This window comes from Nomascus leucogenys, chromosome 2 (genome assembly GCF_006542625.1).
Source record: "Nomascus leucogenys isolate Asia chromosome 2, Asia_NLE_v1, whole genome shotgun sequence".
NCBI lineage: Eukaryota > Metazoa > Chordata > Mammalia > Primates > Hylobatidae > Nomascus > Nomascus leucogenys.
In genome coordinates this window covers 119,475,807-119,497,486 of record NC_044382.1, presented here as the reverse complement: position 1 = coordinate 119,497,486, position 21,680 = coordinate 119,475,807, and the positions used below count along the sequence as shown (strand labels likewise).

The following is a 21,680-nucleotide window of genomic DNA, read 5'->3' as shown; positions in this document are numbered from 1 at the left end:
CCTTCCTGGTTCAGATATATAGGTGTTCACTTCAATTGTTTCCCTTTTCCAAGGATCAAAACCTTGTGTTGCCAGTTTCTCCATGTCTGAAACCATTTTTTTCATAAATTTAGTTGAGGAGGCAGGAGAACAAGTCTGACACCAGTTACCACCTCATGGCAAGATACATTACCAAGATTTTCAAGTGTCTTATTTGGATATCAGAGTAATGCAAAATACTTAATTTATGAAAAAAATAGATTTTTAAAACTTATGGTCTAAAAGCAGTTTTAATAGAAACAGAATGACTAGTTTCTTTGGGAGTTGAAAATTATCATGTGAAATCCTCTGATCCTTTTGTTAGTCATAGTTTTTCCCTAATATTCTCATAGTTTTTATTTTTACAAGTTTATTAGACTTAACTCAAAATTCTTCTTGTATCAATTTTGATGATTTGTGTTTCCTTAGAAGTAGTATCCATTTCACCTGGATTTAATTTGTTAGTTCACAAAGACTTACTATTTAAATTTACTCTTTAATTATGATTTCTTCCCCTTTCCTCTGCCATTTCCTCTTCTCTATTAGACTGTTTATTTACCTATTTTATTACAGTCAAACCAATCCCCAACGGGTGAAAAAAAATCATGTGATGTATTTTTTTAAATTTAAAGTTCCAGGATACATGTGCAGGATGTTCAGGTTTGTTGCATAGGTAAACATGCGCCATGGTGCTTTGCTGCACTTATCAGCCCACATGTGATGTAGTTTTAAAATTAATTCTACTGTTTCTTTGCTTTCCATTTTTCCCAATTTTTTGTTTGTATATTTCTTAATTCATTCTTTCTGATGTTTTTCTGTAACTTCTTGGTTGATTCTTTTTCTTGGCTGGTCTTTTTCTTTTTAATTGAGGTATAATTTACAATGAAGTGCACACAATTTAAATGTACAGTTCAATGAATTTGTACAATCTTAGTTCTTGGTGGCTAAGTTCTGGCTTCAATCATTTTGGGGCTTAGCTGTAAGTCAAGGCTTTGTGCTCTATAATAGTGCTTCTCAAGTTTTTTTGTTTTTTTTGTTTTTTTTGAGACAGGTTCTCTCTCTGTCACCCAAGTAGCTGGGACTGCAGGCATACACCAGCCATGCCTAGCTAACTTTTGCATTTTTATTAGAGAGGGGGTTTCACCATGTTGCCCAGACTGGTCTGGGCACTTCAAGTGATCTACCTGCCTTGGCCTCCCAAACTGCTGGGATTATAGGCATGAGTCACCATGCCTGGCCTCAATATTTAATGTGCATAAAACCACCCAGGTGTCATTTAAAAATGCAGATTCTGATTCAGTATGGCCTGAGATTCTGCAATTCTGATAAGCACCCAGGTGATACCAACGCTGCTGGTCTGTGGCCCCGACTTTCAGTATCAAATTTTTATAAGATATTTCTATATCATTTTAACACTTTTTTTTTAGCGTAATTCAGGTTGAGTTTCTTCTATGAGCAAATAAATAGCTCTCAGTTAAGATGCAGTATACCCACAGTCCTTGGTACAGGTAGCAAACAACTAATAAATATTTGACAAATTAAATTAAGGCTATGAATTTTCCTGAATTGAAATTTGTTCTGTTCTCTGGCTTTGATATATAGTGTTTTGATTTTTATTGTTAATATTAATATTTTAAAATGTTTTTATTCATATTCTTCAGCATGTAATGTTTGATTTTTCTCTTACATCAGTGTGTTTGGGGACAGATTTTTAGAAATTTTCAAGTAGTTGGGGATATTTGTGAGTGTGTTTTTGTTTTGCTTACTTCTAGATTTATTGCCCAGGTTAGAAATTGTGGATATATTATTTCTGTGTTTTGGAATTTTTGATGTTTTTCTTCTTGAAATTTCTTTCTTTAGATGTGTTACTATATTCAGTCAGATTATAGTCAGGACTTGGAGGGCAGTTGTTTTGTCTCTTTAGGGTAAGTTTCCATTTAGCTGATCAAATTCATTATATGCCTCTTTTATATTTGAATTCTAGATGGAGACCTTATTTTCCCATTTTCAAACTATTTGTAGGGGACATCTATCTGTTGCCTTACATACTACAGTTCTCTCATGTGTATAATGAAAACGGTAATAATACATGCCTATTATCAGGCATTGCTGTAAAATGTAAAATGCTTAGCACTGTGTTTGGACCATACCAAACCCTCAAAAATAGCTCCAGATGATATATTTATATATGTATTTCTGAATCTGCAGCTTTGCTGTTAGTAGCATTCCACTTTGATAGAGATAGAGTGGCTTTCAATTACCCAAACTTCATTCTAACCAAGAAAAATGGCAACAGATGAAGAACAAAAGCAAAAGAAACAAAAACCTCCCAGAAACTGGATGGAAGGTAAGAAATCCCATGGAGGCATAAGTGTGATGTAATGACTCCCGCCGTCCAAAAAAAAAAAAAAAAAAAAAGCCAAGTTAATTTTGTTTTAAACATGTTTTACAGCATCCTGCAAGAGAATATACAGACTGTAGAGCAAAGTATCCAGAACTGAATCCTAATAATGAGAGATACAACTTTTCTACTTTTTTGAAAAAGCTGTGTAAACCCTCACAGTAGGAATTAGGCCTTTCATTTCTGGTCCCAGTGGTCTTCACAGGTGCCTTGACAAAGAGCTACCAAGCACCATCTGAATTTCATGGAGACTAAGAGCCCAGTTTCAGAGTCCAGCAGACCTCAGCCAAATTCCAGTTTCTCCACTCAGTAATTAAGCAACCTGCCTTAAGATTTATGTCTGGGGCTCCTTGCCTGTAAAACACACCTAACTTAGGGGGCTGTTAAAAGGATTCAATGAGATGTTAAGTATGTACAACTTAATTACAAAGCACTTTTCCCCAACCATTTCAAATTATTTATGTATTCATCCATCCATCCATCCAAAGAACCTCAATAATCGGCCAATAATTCCTAAGTGAAAGAAGCTTTACAACACACGAAGAACTCTTCTATTATGTCACACGAAATTATAAAACAAATTATTTTACATATAAACGATGAAGGTAAAAAAAAATCAGCCAATAATAACTAGCAAGTAGTATTTGGTAATTCTTTTGGTGAGGCCGACTTAAAAATTTATGGAATATTATTTATTTTCGTTGCAAGTCTATCAGAAATCACTAATGGTGTAGCACTGCATTCTTCCCTGCTTTTGGTTCTCAAACTACGTATCTTAGTAAATGCAATTTGCAGACAAACCAAGCCTCGCTAATCAGTGCATCAGAGCTACTCTGGCAAAGGAACAAATTCACTGTATGCCAAGCATCCCATCAGATGGGTGACTTCACAGCCACTGGAAGAAATGTTTCTCATCTTCGAGTAGATGGAAACTCCAACACTATGCAGTTGCTAAATCCACTTGTCACACCTCCTCCTTTTCTCTGCTTCTAAAGTTGCCCTCTAAACTCTTTAGCTGAGGGTGGAAACACACACACACACCCACACACACACCAACACATTTGGCTAAAGGTCAATTCACATAGTGGCAGTGACTTTCGTTTATATGCATTTTCCTTCCCAGCTCTCTCAGTTCTGAGTCAGGCTAAGCAGGAGGCCGAGAGCTCGTCCTCCTCTTCATGGGCATTTTTTCTTACTTGACTTTTAGACCTGGGAGGAGCAGCGCAGTTGCGTGATACTAGGATATCCATCCACAAGCGGAACGAAGTTGGACCAGCCTTATCCCTCACAGTGATCCTTCACTTTGCCTTCTGTTTCAATTTCTCCCAGTCGGTTTACTGCCTGACAAAATTCTTTCACAACTAAGTGATCACAGGACAACCCAAGCAATCCAAACCTGCAGGCAACCCCAGACATCCAGGGAACCCTGGCGCGGCTCGGGCCAACCCACACCCACGCGGAATCATTCCATTTATCGGCGACCAATCAGCCCTCCACACGCTCCCGCGCCAGCCAATCCGAGCAAGCGCACGTTGTTCCGGCCACCTCCTCTCAGCCCCCCCGGAGCCCCCGGGATCGGGCCAGGGGGCGGGACTGGGGGGAGGGGGGGGCTCGGCCCGCCTTGCCCTGAGGCGCTGGGTGCCTTCCAGTTGGCTGCGACCAGCGGTGACTTACAAGTTGGCTGCTGTCGCCTGCGCCTCGGCGGGCCAGGAGGCTGAGCAGTACTGCTGAGAGCGGTGTGAGGTGCTCGGTAGCGGGCCGTAGCTGCTTCCACGTCCTTGCTTCACCTCAGGTAAAGGTAGGGAGAGCCACGGAGCCGCGGCAGGATTGGGGTGGCCCGTGGGGAGGGCGACTGTGGCTCCCGGGGCGTCCTGCCAGGTGCGTCTTCTGGACCTGCTTCAGACCGTGGATCTAGGGGGCTCGCGGTGGACGTTGGGGATGGCGGGCCCCGGCGTCCGGGCGGGAGCGGACCTCACAGATGAAAGAGAAAACTGAGCCCCAAGGAGGGGAAGGGGCGAGCTGGAAGGATCGCAGGACTTGCTACTCGCCCCGGCACGCCGCTCACCTATTTAAGTACTTGGAATCCATTAGACCTCAGTGTCCTCAGCTGTTAAATGGGAGAGGGGCGGTGGTAATCCCGCTTGATTTGGGGCAGTCCTGTTCGTTGGAGGGCACTGCACTTCCTGGTTCTTAGGAGGTGCACAGACAGCACGGGGGCTGCCGCGTCCCACCAGGCTTCGCGGAGGTGATGCCAATGACAAGAGACAAAGTTTTCCCAGGGCTTACTGCCTTCCAAGGTCCCTGCTAAATGTATTAACTCATATAATTTCTCACCAAATTAGTGTCATTGTTTTCCCTAATTTACATTTGAGAAAGATTACCTTAGATTTTTAGGTTCAGCAGTCAAGACAAAACTTGACAAATTTTTGGTGGGCCCAGGTTTTTTATATGAAGTCTCTTCCAGCCTGTGATCAGCTTCCACAGTTTTACAAGAGAGAGCTTTAGGCTCTGAAGTCAGACGCACTGGTTTGGAATCCTGGCTCCATCACTTATGAGCTGTGTGATCTTGGAGAAGTGACTCAACCTTCCTGTTGCTATTTTCCCTTCCTGTAAAACAGGGAAAATGTATAGACAATAAGCTACTATTCTCACTTATGGAAGACCTCAAGATATCTAAAGTATGCCCATTTACACCAATCCTAGAGCTTCTGAATAACTAAAATTCCTTTACCATAATGAAACACAATTTCTCAAGGAAGACTATTACTGTTGTGAGGATTAAATAAAATAATGCAATGTAAAGCAGCCAGAAGGACTGACCATGTAGTAAGTGATCAATAAATGTTAGGTATTGTTATTTTTTAAAATCAAGTACAGAGCATTAGGTTTTTTTTAAATCAAGTATTAGAGCATTAGGGGTTTGAACAGTAAGTTGGCTCATTATTCATATTGTAGAAATATACTTCCTTGTTGCATTTCTTCAAATACTGAGCTCCTGCCAGAGCCAGTCTCAAAAAATGAGAAGCTGCTGTACTTGTCTGAGTTAGAAAACTTAACAGTTCAACATTGATTGGAAATCAAGCATATGCTGAAATTTTTATGTTAGTTAGAAAATATAATTTAATTTACAAAGCTTTGGTTTGTACGACATTGGGGAAAGTCCATGGTATGTTAAACTGAAGCTGTTGACGGAAGTGAAAACCATATTAATCAAGTAATGCAGCGTTAGACCATTCTGATACCTGCGTTTCTTTAACAAGTGAATTCTGACCTAGTCATGCTACAAAAGTCCAAACAGATTTTTATGGCACTCACTTTATATTACAGGTTAAATGTTTTATTATGTTCCATATTTAAAATAGAACCTATGCCGTCTCACTGTGACAGATAATTGAGAATAATTGGAGTTGGATTGGTCAAGACTATGGTGCTGATAGATGGCCTCAAGAAAAGTTTTAACTTGAGACAGCTGCCCTCCCTATGATGGCAGCCACTGTCACCACTAGTGATAGCTTCAAAAACATGGGCATAGAAAACGTGAACAAAAAGATTAGTTTAAAGGAAAAACATGGAGGTGGACATTACTCAGCATTTGGCCATGGGACTGACAAGAGTATAAAATCTTTCATATGAACCCATTACATTCTGATAAGGTTAAGTGGTGCCTGTTCTCTGTGACATGTAAATGTTAGAGTTGGATAATTTCCTGATAAAAGGTCGAGATAAGGGAATAAAAGATTGAATTAGTAAAAGGAAGTTCAGAATGGGTTCAGAATGGTATTTAAAACATTTTCCTGACATTCTCCACAGTGGGAGATTGCAGGAGGGCAAATTAGGTGTTTTCCTCTCAATTAACGTCAGTACCCTGTTATATTAGGAGAGAGAGCCAAGACCTTGATAACCCATCTCCCCCAACCCTCTTGGTTCTAGAATATATTAATATTTTGAGAGATGCTCAATTATGCCTGTTTGCACAGAGGTAGCAGTTTTGATGGCAACCATTATTTCATTATGGAGTTAATCTTGATGAAAATAATCCATGCAAGACAACTGTTTGGTTAAATACATTGCTGGACATATTTAATCAGAGAGAGCTTTCTGATTTTGTACTTCTTTCTCTTCCTTTCCTACCTCCCACTGCGCCACTCTTAAAAAGGCTATTAATAGAATTTTTTAATGTTTTAGTTTTTGTTGTTGTTATTTCTGTGAAAGCTTAAGGGTGGAATAAGTCAACTTTGAGAGTAAAATCTGGATTCCATCTGTTTCTGTAGTTCTAGGACCTGGTATATAATAGATGCTTGATAAATATTTAATAGTAGTCCTCTTTGAGAAATCGTGTTTCATCATGGTAAAGGAAGTTTTAGTTATTCAGAAGCTCTAGGATTGGTGTAAATGGGCATACTTTAGATATCTTTAGGTCTTCCATAAGTGAGAATGGTAGCTTATTGTCTATACATTTTCCATTTTTTATTTACTGTGTTCCTACTGAGTGCTAGACATAAGGAGAATTAATATTGAACAAGTCAGATTTCCTGTCCCCCAAAGATTTTACAGTTAAATGGCAGAAGATAACAAGTGAATAATTACAGTACAGAGTTGCTGTCAGAAAATATTGGAGGGGGAACTAACCCAGGTTCAGGGGAGTCCAGGAAAGATAAGTGGAAATTAGGTAATGAAAATATGCCACATTATAAAAGGGCCTGTAAGCTATAGTAAGGAGCTTGAACTTTATACTGATCAGTATGAATGAATGATTACTAAGTCAAGTACCTTAAAGTTGTAGATTCTCATCTCTTCTAGGTAGCTAGCTTTCTAGGTAACTTTCTGTGCGCTGGATTTGCCCAGTGATAATGTTTGCTTATGATAATAATAACTTTCCGTTTCACCTTTGATTTCTGTCAAAAAGTTTTGAATAAATACTCTTATCTGCCAACCACAGGAACCTAGCAGGTGACCTTTGGGTTTAAAGAATATGTTTAATCATAGTGATCTCTGTAATAGATAAATTAAATCTCTTTTACAAGCCTTCTGCAAGAACTTCTGCTTGTTTGTGGCATACTCTTGAATAAAGTCATTGTACTGGCTATCAAGTTGACAGCCTCTTGAATGGAAATTGGGTATATTCTTGACTGAGAGGCTTTTTTAATGAGCTCATGAACTTTTCATCCATGGATTGGATCTATACTTATTATATATTTTGCATCACTTATATAGATCCTAAAAGGTATATTGAATTTTCTTTGTATACTTTCCCATGTTTCTACATAATTTTAGTATTTATAAATTTTAATGGCTTATATTCTCTAATTAGTGGTATTTAAATATTGGCTACATATTTAATTTATGTCTGTCACTAATTTATTTCTGTCACTTTAATTTTTAGATCAGTTAGTTCTGATCCCTGGCTAGACAACAGAATAATTAGTGAGACTATTTTAAAGGACCTAGATTTCTGAGGCCCATTCCAGAACAGAGCCACTGAATTAGACTATTTGGCACTGGGCCCTAAAATCTAACACCTAAAAACAGCAACAACTAGTACAAAGCATAAAAAGGTGATTCTGATGTATGCATCCATAGTTGACAACTGCAGCCTTATTCCCATAGAGGGTGAGGCTTCAGATTTCATTTAGATGTTTTCTTGACCTCCTTTCCAGCAATTTGATGGTTCTGTAATGGGCAACTTTACCCCTAAAACTCTTTTCTTCTTTAGCGTTTTGCTGAAGATGGAAGGAATAGAGATAGAATAGTGAAAAGTAGGAATTATGCTAAGAAATTGGTGCCCTGGCACCAAAAGAAGACAAAGACCAAGTAATTCTTGTTTTAAGGCAATAACATATCAACAAAATAAGGGCCTACTATGTGCCAGGCAGTGTTCTAGGTGGTGGAGATATAGTGGTGAATAAGACAAGGACCTCTATGCTATTAGTTAGGAATGAGGTGGTCAAAGAGTAGAATCATACACCTATAAATAAGTTATTATATTGTCAGATAATGATAAGCACTATGAAGAAAATAAAGATGTAATAGTAACTTAAGAAGGCTTTATGAAGGATAGGAGGTTTAAACTGAAATTGGCATTACATTGTTATTAGTGATGCTAAGATTTGGGATCTAGCCGTATCAAAGACCCCGAGTCAGCGATAAGCTAGCCTGTTTGAGGGACAGAAAGAAAACCAGTGGGACTAGAACACTGTAGACAATGAGATATGGTGGTGTTAAAAGGAACCTATTCCTATTAAGGGCAATTCCAAGCCTTTTGACTTGAGAACTTGGGCTCAATTGCCATTTTAATAGTAAATTGTTAAAATGAGGAATACTGTGGCAAATTGAGGGAAGCCAGGGGAGGCAAGAGATTCCCTTTAGGCTTGAAGCTTTAAGTAGGCTTCTGGATCTGGGATTTTTGAGCTTATTGAAACAAAGAGGACTGGAGGTAACTGTTTGAGAGTTAACAGCATATATATATATATGAGAGATACAATCCCTTCCCCCTTCTCCTGTCTTCTCTTCTACTTTTTTGTATGAGTGATTTTAATTGTAAAAAATATGTAATTCTCACCTCTGGCTATGGATTATTCATCTTGGGAGCAATTAGAAAAAAACTATGCCCAGGTCCTACTCTCAGAGATTATGATTAGTTGATTTGGGTGAGGGTAGCTATCTTTTATAGCTCTGGTAGGTTATTATATTGTGAAACCAGATTTGAGACCCACTGGCCTATTGCCTCAAACTGTGGTATTTGCTGATGCTAATCTTGGTCTCCATAACAGAGAGAAGTAATGGAAGGCCTGTCTGATGTTGCTTCTTTTGCAACTAAACTTAAAAACACTCTCATCCAGTACCATAGCATTGAAGAAGATAAGTGGCGAGTTGCTAAGAAAACGGTAAATTAGTTCAATTACTTATATTTGGGGTATATCTTCTATCTAATGAATTGGTTGATGACCTTTAAAATTAAATGGAACAATATGGACAAAGACCATACTTTGGATGGATATGCAAGATAAATAATTGAGCTAATAAAGTTGATAGTCTAATGTCACACAGAGGAAGAAATGCATCAGTGGTAATCCTATACTGCTTTCATTAGCTCTTTGGATATTAGACAAGAGAATAGGCTCATGGCAACTACAACCTAAAGAATAGCCTCTTAAGTCAGCCAATAAAATGTATCATTATTAATTTAAGAAAGTGTAGTACTTGAGAGATCGGAATAGTTTCAGGTATATCAAAAAGCCTAGGAAGGTAGCTAGTTAGTATTCCTTTTTACTAATGTGACTTGCCTGAACTATTACATGGGTGACTTGAGTGTTGCTAGAACTGATTCTAGAACCCAGGATACTTCTAGTTAAGTGCTCTAGCTATTCTGATATTCAGAATTACTTGGGAAATGATGAGGAAAAAATGTAGGGACAAATTCATGGTAACACTATCATAATAAATGTGAATTGTTTAATTTTTTAAAAGTTATGAACAATGTCAGAATGAAATAGTGTTCCTAGTGTTAGAGTCTGAATGCATCAGTAATGGTAAATAGATAAGACTGGACTAAGATAGTGCCATCATTGAATCTTACAGTGTTTGGATATCATTAAATACACTGAAAATATGCTTTGGAGGTCTATAATTTAAGTACAATGTGAAGAACTTTAGGATACAGAAGAAATTCAAATACAAATCCTTTTATGGTAGAGATGACTTTTATGTATTCTGAAAATGTACTGGTTTTATTTTAATGCAAAGACAAATTCTCTAGACTTATAAAATTATCAGTTTTGTGTCTAGGGTTCCACCTATGTAATTATTACCATATAATGTTTTTATTTTTCTAGAAAGATGTAACTGTTTGGAGAAAACCCTCAGAAGAATTTAATGGATATCTGTAAGTACCTTTTTATAGATTTACATAGCTCTTAAGAGATTTCAAAACTTAACTTATATGCATTGTCACTAAGTAGTCATTGCTAGTAAGATTTAGCTTTTTTTTTTTTTTTTTTTTTTTGAGACGGAGTCTTGCTCTTTCACCCAGGCTGGAGTGCAGTGGCGCGATCTCGGCTCACTGCAAGCTCCGCCTCCCGGGTTCACGCCATTCTCCTGCCTCAGCCTCTCCGAGTAGCTGGGACTACAGGCGCCCGCCACCACGCCCGGCTCATTTTTTGTATTTTTAGTAGAGACGGGGTTTCACCGTGGTCTCGATCTCCTGACCTTGTGATCCACCCGCCTCGGCCTCCCAAAGTGCTGGGATTACAAGCGTGAGCCACCGCGCCCGGCCAAGATTTAGCTTTTTAAGAGTTTTTTAACTTTTTTCTTTTTTTTGAGACAGAATCTCACTCTGTCACCCAGGCTGGAGTGCGGTGGCACAATCTCGGCTCACTGCAACCTCTGCCTCCCGGGTTCAAGCGATTCTTCTGCCTCAGCCTCCCGAGTAGCTCGGATTACAGGCACCTGCCACTGTGCCTGGCTAATTTTTTTTGTAGTTTTTAGTAGAGATGGGGTTTCACCATCTTGGCTAGGCTGGTCTTGAACTCCTGACATCCCGCCTTGGTCTCCCAAATTGCTGGGATTGCAGGCATGAGCCACCACACCTGGCGATTTTTTTCTAACTTTCCGGAAAGCAAATTGGGCTTATGAATTCAGAGCCTTAAAAATGTCCCTGTCCTTTGTGGACTGAGTTGGTGGTGAGGAGGTCATAAATAATGATATAAAATGACTGCTAAAATCTGAATTTCTTAGCATTGTATACATGACCCTTCTAATATTCTACATTTACTCAGTGCTGTAGAACATTTTTTCTTAGGAACTTATCTTGAAGAATTTATCAGAAAGATAACAGTGATTTAAGTACTTGCTCTTCTATCACAGCATTATTTATAATATTAAAAATTATAAACCTGAATAAGCAATAATAGGAGACAATTCAGTAAGAAACATCTGTGATAGAATATGATATAGCCTTTAAAAACCACATTTTTGAAGATTATTTAATAACATAAGAAAATAATATATTGTTTTTTAAAGCTTGTAGAGACAACTGCCTTGCATACTTGGAGTAGAATGTTCACATCATTAAGACTCAGCCATTTTTCAAAATAAAACTGCTGGACCCTGTTAGTATATACAGAATGCTCTGAAGTGTAATGCCAAGGATAACATTTCCGGAAAGATGAATTTTACAATATTTATGATGAGGACAGGGAAATTGGAGTTGGATTAAGCATTGTAAGAAAGTATGGAAGTTAATTCTTTAAATTAGTAATTCCCAGTGAGGGTTGAAAGTATCAGGAGTAGCAAGGGAGCTTTATGTTTGGAGATCTGAAAAGACTTAATAGAGAACTAATGTTTGAGCTAACATTTAAGGGAAGAATAAATATTTCTTAAGGAATGAAAGAGTTCATGTTCTAGGCAGAAGGAATTGCATATCTACTGCATAAACACATATGAGGAACACTGGTGTTTTTTTTCAGATTCTTAAAGGGATATGTGATCAAAAGAGGTAGGGCCTGATGTGTTCAGTTGGACACAAAGTGCTCTAACTGAGGCCGTAGCACAGAAGTCAAAAAGGGCAAATGCATGTGAAAGATTTAATAATAGCGATGGTAGTGGCAATGATAACCAAGATTTACTGAGAGCCAAATATTGTTCTAAGTACTTTACATTTAGGAAATCCTCCTGATAAAAACGTAGTGACTGATTAGTTCTGACTATGGAAATGGGGTTAAGAGAAGAAGAAGAGCCATAGTTGAATCTAAGATTTTCTAATTTGACTAGATTAATTTGTATTACCTCCATCTACCCCAAGTTAAAGAATACAAGATGGGAGAGCAGATTTATGTTGGGGGAGATAATATAAGTTTGGCTTGAGTTATAAAATGATTAAATAGCTTCAAATGCTTTAAAAAAAAAAAAAGGTACTGGTAGAACTGAAGCTAATTTCTTATTTCATCTCCTTTCTTTCATCTCCAGAAGTAACTCCTGTCCTGAAGTTATGTGTATTGTTCCTGTTTCATACTTTGACCACATATTTATATATCCATAAACAATGAAAAGCATTATTTGGTGTGTTTTTTATATTCATGTATATGTGTTTGTATGTACATATTTTATTTAGTAATTTGCCTTTTTTTATTAAATATTATGTTCTCAGGATTTAGTCATGTTGTTATATATAAATCCATTATTTTCCCTCTATGTGAATATACCACAATGTTTTTATCTATGTTTGTAGATTCACCTATTGATAGATTTTTAGTCTGTTGTCAATTTTTCTCTATAAAGTACAATGCTGTAGTAAGCCTCTTGGTATATATCTCTTTGTGCACACGTGTGATTTTCTTTGGGTCTTAGGGATGTATATCTTCCAACCTTACTAGACATTACCAACTTGCTCTCTAAAGTAGCAGTTTAAGGATTCTCATCCCCCTCCATTGACTACTTACTAGTTTTTAATCTCTGTCAGTCTGAGGGGTATTAATCAGATTGTTCTTGTTAGTATTTACTTGATTACTAGTGAAGTTGAAATCTTTTGTGTATTTCTTGACATTTCAGGTTAGTCTTACCATGTCCTTTGCCCATCTTTTCTTAGGATTTTCTTTTTCTCATTGGTTTATAGGAGTTATTCATATATCCTGTATAATAATTCTCTGTTTATATATATATGTGTTACATACCTTCTCCCAGTGCGTGGCTAGTTTTAAAAAATGACTGATTTTTTCTTGTGCGGTATGCATGTTTTTAATTTTAACTGATGTTTTGTATTTTTTGTGTTTTTCTGTGTTTTACATATTCAAGAAATCCCCCTGTACTCTGAGGTCACAAAAATGGTATCTTGTATATTTTTCTTAAAATTTTAAAGTTTTTCATTTTATGTGTTTTTTTGTTTGTTTGTTTGTTTGTTTGTGACAGAGTCTCACTGTGTCGCCAGGCTGGAGTGCAGTGGCGCAATCTCGGCTCACTGCAGCCTCTGACTACTTGGTTCAAGCTATTCCCCTGCCTCAGCCTCCTGAGTAGCTGGCACTTGAGGCACGCGCCACCACGCCCAGCTAATTTTTGTATTTTTAGTAGAGACAGGGTTTCACCATGTTGGCCAGGATGGTCTCAATCTCCTGACATCGTGGTCTGCCCACCTCGGCCTCCCAACGTGCTGGGATTACAGGCATGAGCCACCGCGCCCAGCCCATTTTACACGTTTTATACAGATATTTAATTTATCTGGAATTAATTATTATAAGTGGTGGAAATAGGAATCTAAGTTTTATTTTCTCCATAAGGATAACTATTGAATCTAGGCACACCATTTATGGAATTGTACATTTTTCCCCACTGATAAGTGATGCCGCCTTTGAAATATGTCAAGTTCTGACATATTTATGAGTCAGTTCCTTGGTGTTCTGTTCTATTGGCCTATTTCTCTGTTCCTAATAAAAAGTTTTTAAAAGTCAGGGTAAAAGTATTCATGTACTAGTATGTCAGAGGATAACTGAGGAAAGAATATAAAAATAAACGGAAACCTTATGGCATTCTATAAACTGTTTTTGGCTATGCTATAACATGAAGGGACTTTATTATCTTCATTATGACACATAGTATAGCCCTCAGTTCTCTTATTAGATTTGAGGACAAAGGGTACATGCTGATAACAATAACTGGTAGAATGTAATTTATCAGAAAAGTTACTGGGTTTTATTCCCTTTAGGAAAAAAAAAAACAACTCTTCATTAATTTTTTTCTGTTTTTTGAGACGGAATTTCACTCTTGTTGCCCAGGCTGGAGTACAATGGCACGATCTCGGCTCACCTCAACCTCCGCCTCCTGGGTTCAAGTGATTCTCCTGCCTCAGCCTCCCGAGTAGCTGGGATTACTGGCAGGAGCCACCATGCCTGGCTAATTTTGTATTTTTAGTAGAGACTGGGTTTCTCCATGTTGGTCAGGCTGGTCTGAAACTCCCGACCTCAGGTGATCTGCCCGCCTTGGCCTCTCAAAGTGCTGGGATTACAGGCATGAGCCACCATGCGTGGCCCACCCTTCGTTAATTTTTATTCTTTTTTTTTCTTTTTTTTGGGGATGGAATTTCACTCCGTCGCCTAGGCTGGAGTGCAGTGGCATGATCTTGGCTCACTGCAACCTCCACCTCCGGGGTTCAAGTGATTCTCCTGCCTTAGCCTCCCAACTAGCTGGGACTACAGGCACATACCACCATGCCTGGCTAATTTTTGTAATTTTAGTAAAGACAGGTTTTTGCCACATTGGCCAGGCTGGTCTCGAACTCCTGACGTCAAGTGATCCACTCACCTCAGCCTCCCAGAATCCTGGGATTACAGACATGAGCCACCCTACCCGGCCTAATTTTTATCCTTACTTTCAAAGTTAGCTATGCACTATAAGGGTATGCTGAAATTTTTTATTGTAACAGCAATTGACTTAAACTTTTTTTCTCCAGCTACAAAGCCCAAGGTGTTATAGATGACCTTGTCAATAGTGTAATAGACCATATACGCCCAGGGCCTTGTCGTTTGGATTGGGACAGTTTGATGACTTCTTTGGATATTCTGGAGAACTTTGAGGAGGTATCTATTTAGAAACATTACTTTAGACTGTGTGTATGTGCATGAGGGAGGGCATGAGTGAGCCGGAGCATGTGAGCATGAGCATTTGTACATACTTATATTCATTGCTTTGAGAATAGCAGTCACGACAAAGATACCACAGGGGAGTCCCATGCTGCCTCTTAAAAAGTTTGTGTTTCCTCATACTAATTAATGAGTGTTAGACTGAGTTTGTTTTCCACAGTAGCTATACCCTTGCTGCTTAAAATTATATTCAGCATCCTTCATTGTAAAACTTTAGTTAAGATTCTGAAATCTAAAATTCTGAAAACACCACCGTCATATTTAGGTTTCTAGGTGAATGTGTGCAGCTTTACCATTAATATTAAGCCAACATCAATGACCAAAGATAAAAATGCCACCTTAGATATTCTAAAATTATATAGCCAAAATGACCTGCCCTGTTTCTATTTTTATTAATTCATTGCTTAATGTTTGAATTTTTTAATTAAAATGTTTGATGTTAAAGTATTTGTGGATTGGATCTTAAACACTGAAACAGTCTACATCCCTAATTCCATTTGGAATGTTACGTAGAATAAGACAACTGCATTTAATTAGAAATTTGGATACTGGATAACTTGTACCTCTGTATTTTGATTATATATCTTCTTCATGGCCGTCCAATAGCAGTGAGATTTAGAATACAGATCTAGACCTGTCAGAATCACTGTAAGAATTATTATAATTATGAAACATTTTAAATAAATATTAGTTTCTTTCCAGAGATAAGTTTATGATATATGAAGCTTTGTATGTTTCCTATAGTAGTAACACTTGTCTTACCTCTTTTTTTCAGAATTGCTGTGTGATGCGTTACACTACTGCTGGTCAGCTTTGGAATATAATTTCCCCAAGAGAATTTGTTGATTTCTCCTATACTGTGGGCTATAAAGAAGGGCTTTTATCTTGTGGTAATAATCTCAACATGTTATGCTTTTTTTCAGTATGGTTTAAATATTTGTGTGTTCTCGGCTGGATGTTTCTTTCCTTGTGAGATATATTTTCAACTCTGACTCTGTAATCACTAACATTTTTTGCAAATGCTAAACTCTAGGGAGTAAAATAACAATATCAAAAGAGTTTTGAAACCTTTCTGATAAGTTTTAGTTCCCAGTTACACAGTATCCTCTAGGTCAGAGGTAGCAAATGTGGATCACATGACTGCCTCTAAGAAAGGTTTCTAGTAAATGGATTTTCTTCTAAGCCACTCTCAGAAAACAGTTTCTTGGTCATACACATAGAAATACTAGATTTGGTATGTCTTAGAATATTCTTCCTTCCTTGAGCTGTGTTGTATTTTTCTTTTCAAGATTAAAAATACTGCCGTTGGAAGGTTCCTGTTTTCTAAAACGTACCTATAGGTAAATTAGTATTGTTTTGTATATAGTATATACTTAAGTTAGCAGTTGTAAGTAAACATCTACTTGTTTATTCTTAACTAGCCGGTACCAAAGTATAATATGGTAGTCGCTGTGGGCAATAGTTACGGTACCATGGATTCGATTATTGGCATCTCGAGGCCTGGGTACTACAGCCAAGATTTGTAGCTTCCAAGGAGTACTAAGATGATATGATGTCATGTATTCTGAAGGGATTAAAAGTTTCCCCATTACCTATCTGCCAACCTCTTGTCAGAATCCTCCTTGGTAAGTCTCTTTTTCACTCTGCCATGGTCACTTTGGGATTTAATTTTCATCTGTATGGATAAGAAGAAATATTTAAATAAGAATTCTGGTAATATTTTAAAATGAGAGTTTTATGTCAGTTATTGCTATTAATAGTGCTATTTTAAAAATTGCCTTATAGGAATAAGTCTTGACTGGGATGAAAAGAGACCAGAATTTGTTCGAGGATATAACCATCCCTGTGGTTGGTTTTGTGTTCCACTTAAGGACAACCCAAACCAGAGTCTTTTGACAGGATATATTCAGACAGATCTGCGTGGGATGATTCCTCAGTCTGCAGTAGATACAGCCATGGCAAGCACTTTAACCAACTTCTATGGTGATTTACGAAAAGCTTTATGATAGGCAAAATACATTCAAACTTGTAGTACTGTGGATCAACTCTTTCTCTCAGCTACATGGCCTGTAAAAATCATTGATTCCACTCTTCTGCATAACCAGTAGAAAAATCTGAAATGTTTTTGGTTCACTAGTACAATGTTTGGTTTTATTCCTAAAGTAAATAGCTATCTAAGAGAGGGCATTTTCATTTTTTTTTTTTTTTAAATTTTGAGACAGGCTCTCACTCTGTTGCCCATGCTGGAGGGCAGTGATATGGTCACAGCTCACTGCAGCTTTGATCTGACCACTCAAGGGGTTACTCTACCTCAGCCTCCTGAATAGCTGGGAACACAGGTGCATGCCACTCTGCATGGCTGGTTTTTGTTTAATTTTTTGTAGGGATGTGGTCACACTATGTTGCCCGGGTTGGTCTTGAACTCCTGGCCTCAAGCCATTCCCCACCTCAGCCTCCCAAAGTGTTGGGATTATAAGCGTGAGCCACCATGCCTGGCCCCAATTTAAAATGTGGAATTCAGTTGGTGTCCAAGACTTACCTTGAGACCCTTAAAAGCATCCGTCTGTAACTAGAACAAATACAGTCTTAGATTTATCCAAGTGCCTAGATATCATTTTATAATGATTAGAATTGAGTATTGTGGGTCACCTAATTCTGTGGGTGCCTTAAGTGAGAATTTCTAAATGATTTTCACACTCTAAATGACTTTGGGTTTTGAACTCTCCATCTAGTTTACTTCTAAAATGAGAACTTGAGGCAATTCAGGTGTCCAGGCAAATCTTTGTATTTATTTATTTTTTTGTGTACATGCCCACATCTCGAAATCCATTTCAGTGTTTAATGTTAGTTGTTTATGTGTTAGTATTCTTGTGTCTACTGTTTTGTTGTTGTTAATATGGGTAAAGTGAGCCCTGAAATACATGCTAAACAAGACATGAAATGCACAAAGGTATATAGTGTTTCAAGTGCATGATAGTTTGATCTGTGTTTTACTTTATTGTGTTTTCTTGAGTGTAAAGAAAGAATAAATCATAGTTCTTCATACCCATTTTGACAAAGTGGAACAGTGAAGCTGTTTTTTGCTTTTGTTTTTATTTATTTTTTGCCACTGGTGATGATAGATTTCAAAAAACAAAAGGTGGCAGCAGCACAATGTTCATGGTGAATTATCTTACAGTATCTAGATTGATCAAGATCTGACAGAAGGAATGCACAAAGGATTCTATATTCTTAATGATTTATTAATTACCAGTATCCTTTTCTAAATTGAATGTACTTTTGAATTACTAGGTTTCTCCTTTTTTTTTTTTTTGTTCTGCAATAGTGAAAGAAAACTCAGTAGTTTAGTTTCAGTTTCCCATGGAAATTGGTAAATGTTAGTTTTGACCTCATCTATTTTTTTCATTTGTTTTTATTAGTGTAGAGTAGGAAGTCTCATATTCTACTATTCTATCTAGGATGGTGAAATTCCAAAGGTGCCTAACTTGAGTAAGGGATTTGTGACAAGATAGTATATATTACTATAAGGGCTATTATTTCCTGAACTGGATGTCCCTAAAAGCAAATAAACTGCCCACTATCTGTACTCTAGTGCCCTCTTTGTCCTTATCAACATATACCTCCAATAAGTAATTACATAATTCACTGTTAAACATGGACCCACTCTAGATAAAATTACCCTCATGGAAACATTTTCATTGTGAGAATGATGAATTTAAAAATTATGTTTGAATCACCTAAAATGTATGTGCAGCTTCTAGATGGCCCCTTAGATCTGCTGGGCTCTAGCTGTGTACTTTAAAAAAAACAAAAACAGCTTTATTGATATATAATTTACATATTATATAATTTACCCACTTTTAAGTACTTAATTCAGTGATTTTTTAAATACATATGTAGAACTGTGCAGCCATCAACACAATCCGGATTTAGAACGTTTCCATCATTCCAAAAGACTCCTTTTGTCTTTTTTGCAGACTCATACCTAACACAAATCTAAAGTTTATCACTGTTGCCAGGATAATTACAGCAGGTTTTGTTTGGTTTCATTTTTAAGAGTGGAGATGTTCATGATTCTAAGCTCAGGAATCTTGTGATCATGTATTAAATATGTTATCTCATACTATAATGATATAAAAGCCTAATGATGTGGGTTGAGGTGGATATTAACTTAAATAATTGAGTCCGCTGCTTCTATAGCAATGCTATAGGATAGAACAATAATGTAAGTGATATATGTAATTAAAAAATTCTAGAAGCCACATTAAAAAATAAACAGCTGAAGTTAATTTTAATATTTTATTTAACTCAGTACATCCCAAATATTATCATTTTAACATGTAATTGATGTAAAGATTTATTCTGATAGTTTGTATTGTTTCTTGTACTAATTTTTTGAAATCCGGTATGCATTTTACAAATTTGGGCAAGCCACATTTTAAGTGCTCATTAACCACATGAGGCCAGTGGATACTGTGTTGAATAGCACAGTCCTATAGCATATTTATTAATTTGTCTTGTAGTAAGATGAAATAGACAATAATATGGAATAATATCTTAAATGGAAATCTTTGCTAGTCTCTAGAGCCTTCATTGCTTGATAAACAGGACATCTAAACTTTAGATATAAATCAGTTGTCAATGAGATAAAATTATTGCCAGAAAATATTTTCCTTCAAAGATAAGTAACTTTTGATATGGCAGTTGGTGAAATGAAAGAATATGATCTGCCTTCTTGTTAAATGGTTGACTATTTTCTGTAGCTTATAGGTAGTATGTATTAGAAACTTGTGTATGTGGGAAATATTTGGCCTAATACTGTTTTCAGTACATAGTAGCTATTTTTTAAGGAAATTAGTTTCATACAAGAAAAAGATTATTATAAAAGTGATACTTTTGCATGAAATATTAGTTTGTGTTGATAACTCTTAGTTAACCCTTAAAGTTTAAAACAGTACTCAGAAAAAAATAATGAGAATCTAGTATTCGGTAGTTAACTAATCTATAATATAAATTGCTAAAGTAGTAGGGAGCCTGTAAATGTTAAAAATCTCTTTATTTCAGTGTTCATTCAGGTTGGATATATTTGAAATTGTAGATTTCTATCTGTAAAATATCTCCTAGTTAATAGAATTTTTTTCCTTCCCCTCCCTTCTCCCTTCTCCTCCTTTTCTAACCGAAGGGCATTTTATCAACAATCATGTTGAATTCAATTAATATCTCAAGCTAAAAAACTGTGTAATTGAGGTTGTATCTGGAGAAGATGGGAAAACATTGTATAATTTAAGCCCTTAATTGTCTATTGAGCTTTTAGGTCTGAGTAATTGCCTTTCATACAGATAAAAGCTTTACCTCTTTTCTCAAGAGTGTACCACCATCCTTAGAATCAGGTGTTTAAATCCAGTTTGTTTTAATTAGATGGGACTGTAGTGATCCCCACCCTATAGAGAAATCAGCAGAACCAGAGAAGCTAAGGGACTTGATCAGGTTTCCCTTAGAACCTGTGTTATATAATTGCCTGCCTGCTGTATCTTCCATGTCTTTCTCATTCAACTTCTAGAAGTAGAGAAGTTTGGGACTTGAGTGTAGAAGAAACATCAGAATAATTTCAAAAAACAGGAAGTTGGAACTATAATTTTTAAATTATTGTATTGTTTTTACAGATTTTACATGTATAGTTAAATATTAAAATTCGTCTCTTGCAGTTCAATAAAAGCTATCGTATAGATTTTAAGAAGTTTATATAATTCTTTTGTGAACCAATATGTAAAATTAGAACATTTATTAAACTAATAATATGTATTAGTATCAATAAAATATGTATTTATTTTTAAAGTGGTATGAAACAGAATAAAAATTTGTAGACACTTTTAAAATTGGTCATTGATATTATCTTTGTAATTTAACATTAAGTACTATTTAGTTTCATATGCCTGAATTTAAAGTATGTAATTTAACTTCCTGAATTCTTACAAAAGAAAAATATAAACCTGGAAAATCAAGTTAACAACACCCATGCTGATCTCTCCTGCCAGTGTCTCATATAATATTAGCTATTATATGATACTGCTGAATCTTGATTTGCTATTATATATTGAGAACAAATAATGAATATATTCTGCCTTTGTAAATTATGGACAGGATTTATTGTACACATGTTGAAATAATTGTGTTACCTTGATTAGGAATTATGATATTTTGTTTGGAATTGAAAAAAACTAAAAGTGATTACAAAGACACCCGCGATCTATGTTATAAGAAGGCAGTTAGTTAGGGATGCTGTGGGAAGTATGTAATAGAAAATATGACTGTGAAGCAGGGACTTACTTTCCTCATTTAATAAAACATCTGGTACTATGGTTTGAATATTTGTGTTCCCCTAAAACTCAGATGTTAAAATCCTAACCTCTAAGATGATAATGGTTTCAAAAGCTTTGAGAGTTGATTAGGTAACCCTAATGAATGTGATTAGTACCTTTATAGAAGAGGCCCAAGTGAGATGCTTTGTTTCTTCTGCCATATGAGGACACAGCAAGAAGGCATCCCCTGTGAGGAAGCAGGCACTCATAGACAACAAACCTGCAGGACTGTTTTTGGAGTTGTGCCAGAAATGTCAGAAATAAATTGTGATAAGC

At 36.7% G+C, this 21,680-nt stretch overlaps 1 protein-coding gene across 1 annotated transcript; it reads left to right on the top strand.

Moving 5' to 3' along the window:
* The first annotated feature begins 3,994 nt into the window (after positions 1 to 3,994).
* On the top strand, positions 3,995 to 20,921 carry STARD4 (StAR related lipid transfer domain containing 4). Its single transcript, XM_030817568.1, has 6 exons — positions 3,995 to 4,211; positions 9,190 to 9,303; positions 10,252 to 10,301; positions 14,856 to 14,982; positions 15,821 to 15,935; positions 16,831 to 20,921. The coding sequence occupies exons 2-6, from the start codon at positions 9,199 to 9,201 to the stop codon at positions 17,049 to 17,051; spliced, it is 618 nt and encodes a 205-aa protein (XP_030673428.1). The 5' UTR covers positions 3,995 to 4,211; positions 9,190 to 9,198; the 3' UTR covers positions 17,052 to 20,921.
* Positions 20,922 to 21,680: the final 759 nt, after the last annotated feature.

What these genes read in the sequence shown, in the direction of transcription:
- STARD4 (XM_030817568.1), top strand. Translation starts at nt 9,199, where the DNA reads ATGGAAGGCCTGTCTGATGTTGCTTCTTTTGCAACTAAACTTAAAAAC. An exon ending in GAAGAATTTAATGGATATCT is followed by an intron (nt 10,302 to 14,855) that starts GTAAGTACCTTT and finishes TTTTTTCTCCAG; the next exon opens with CTACAAAGCCCAAGGTGTTA. An exon ending in TTCTGGAGAACTTTGAGGAG is followed by an intron (nt 14,983 to 15,820) that starts GTATCTATTTAG and finishes TCTTTTTTTCAG; the next exon opens with AATTGCTGTGTGATGCGTTA.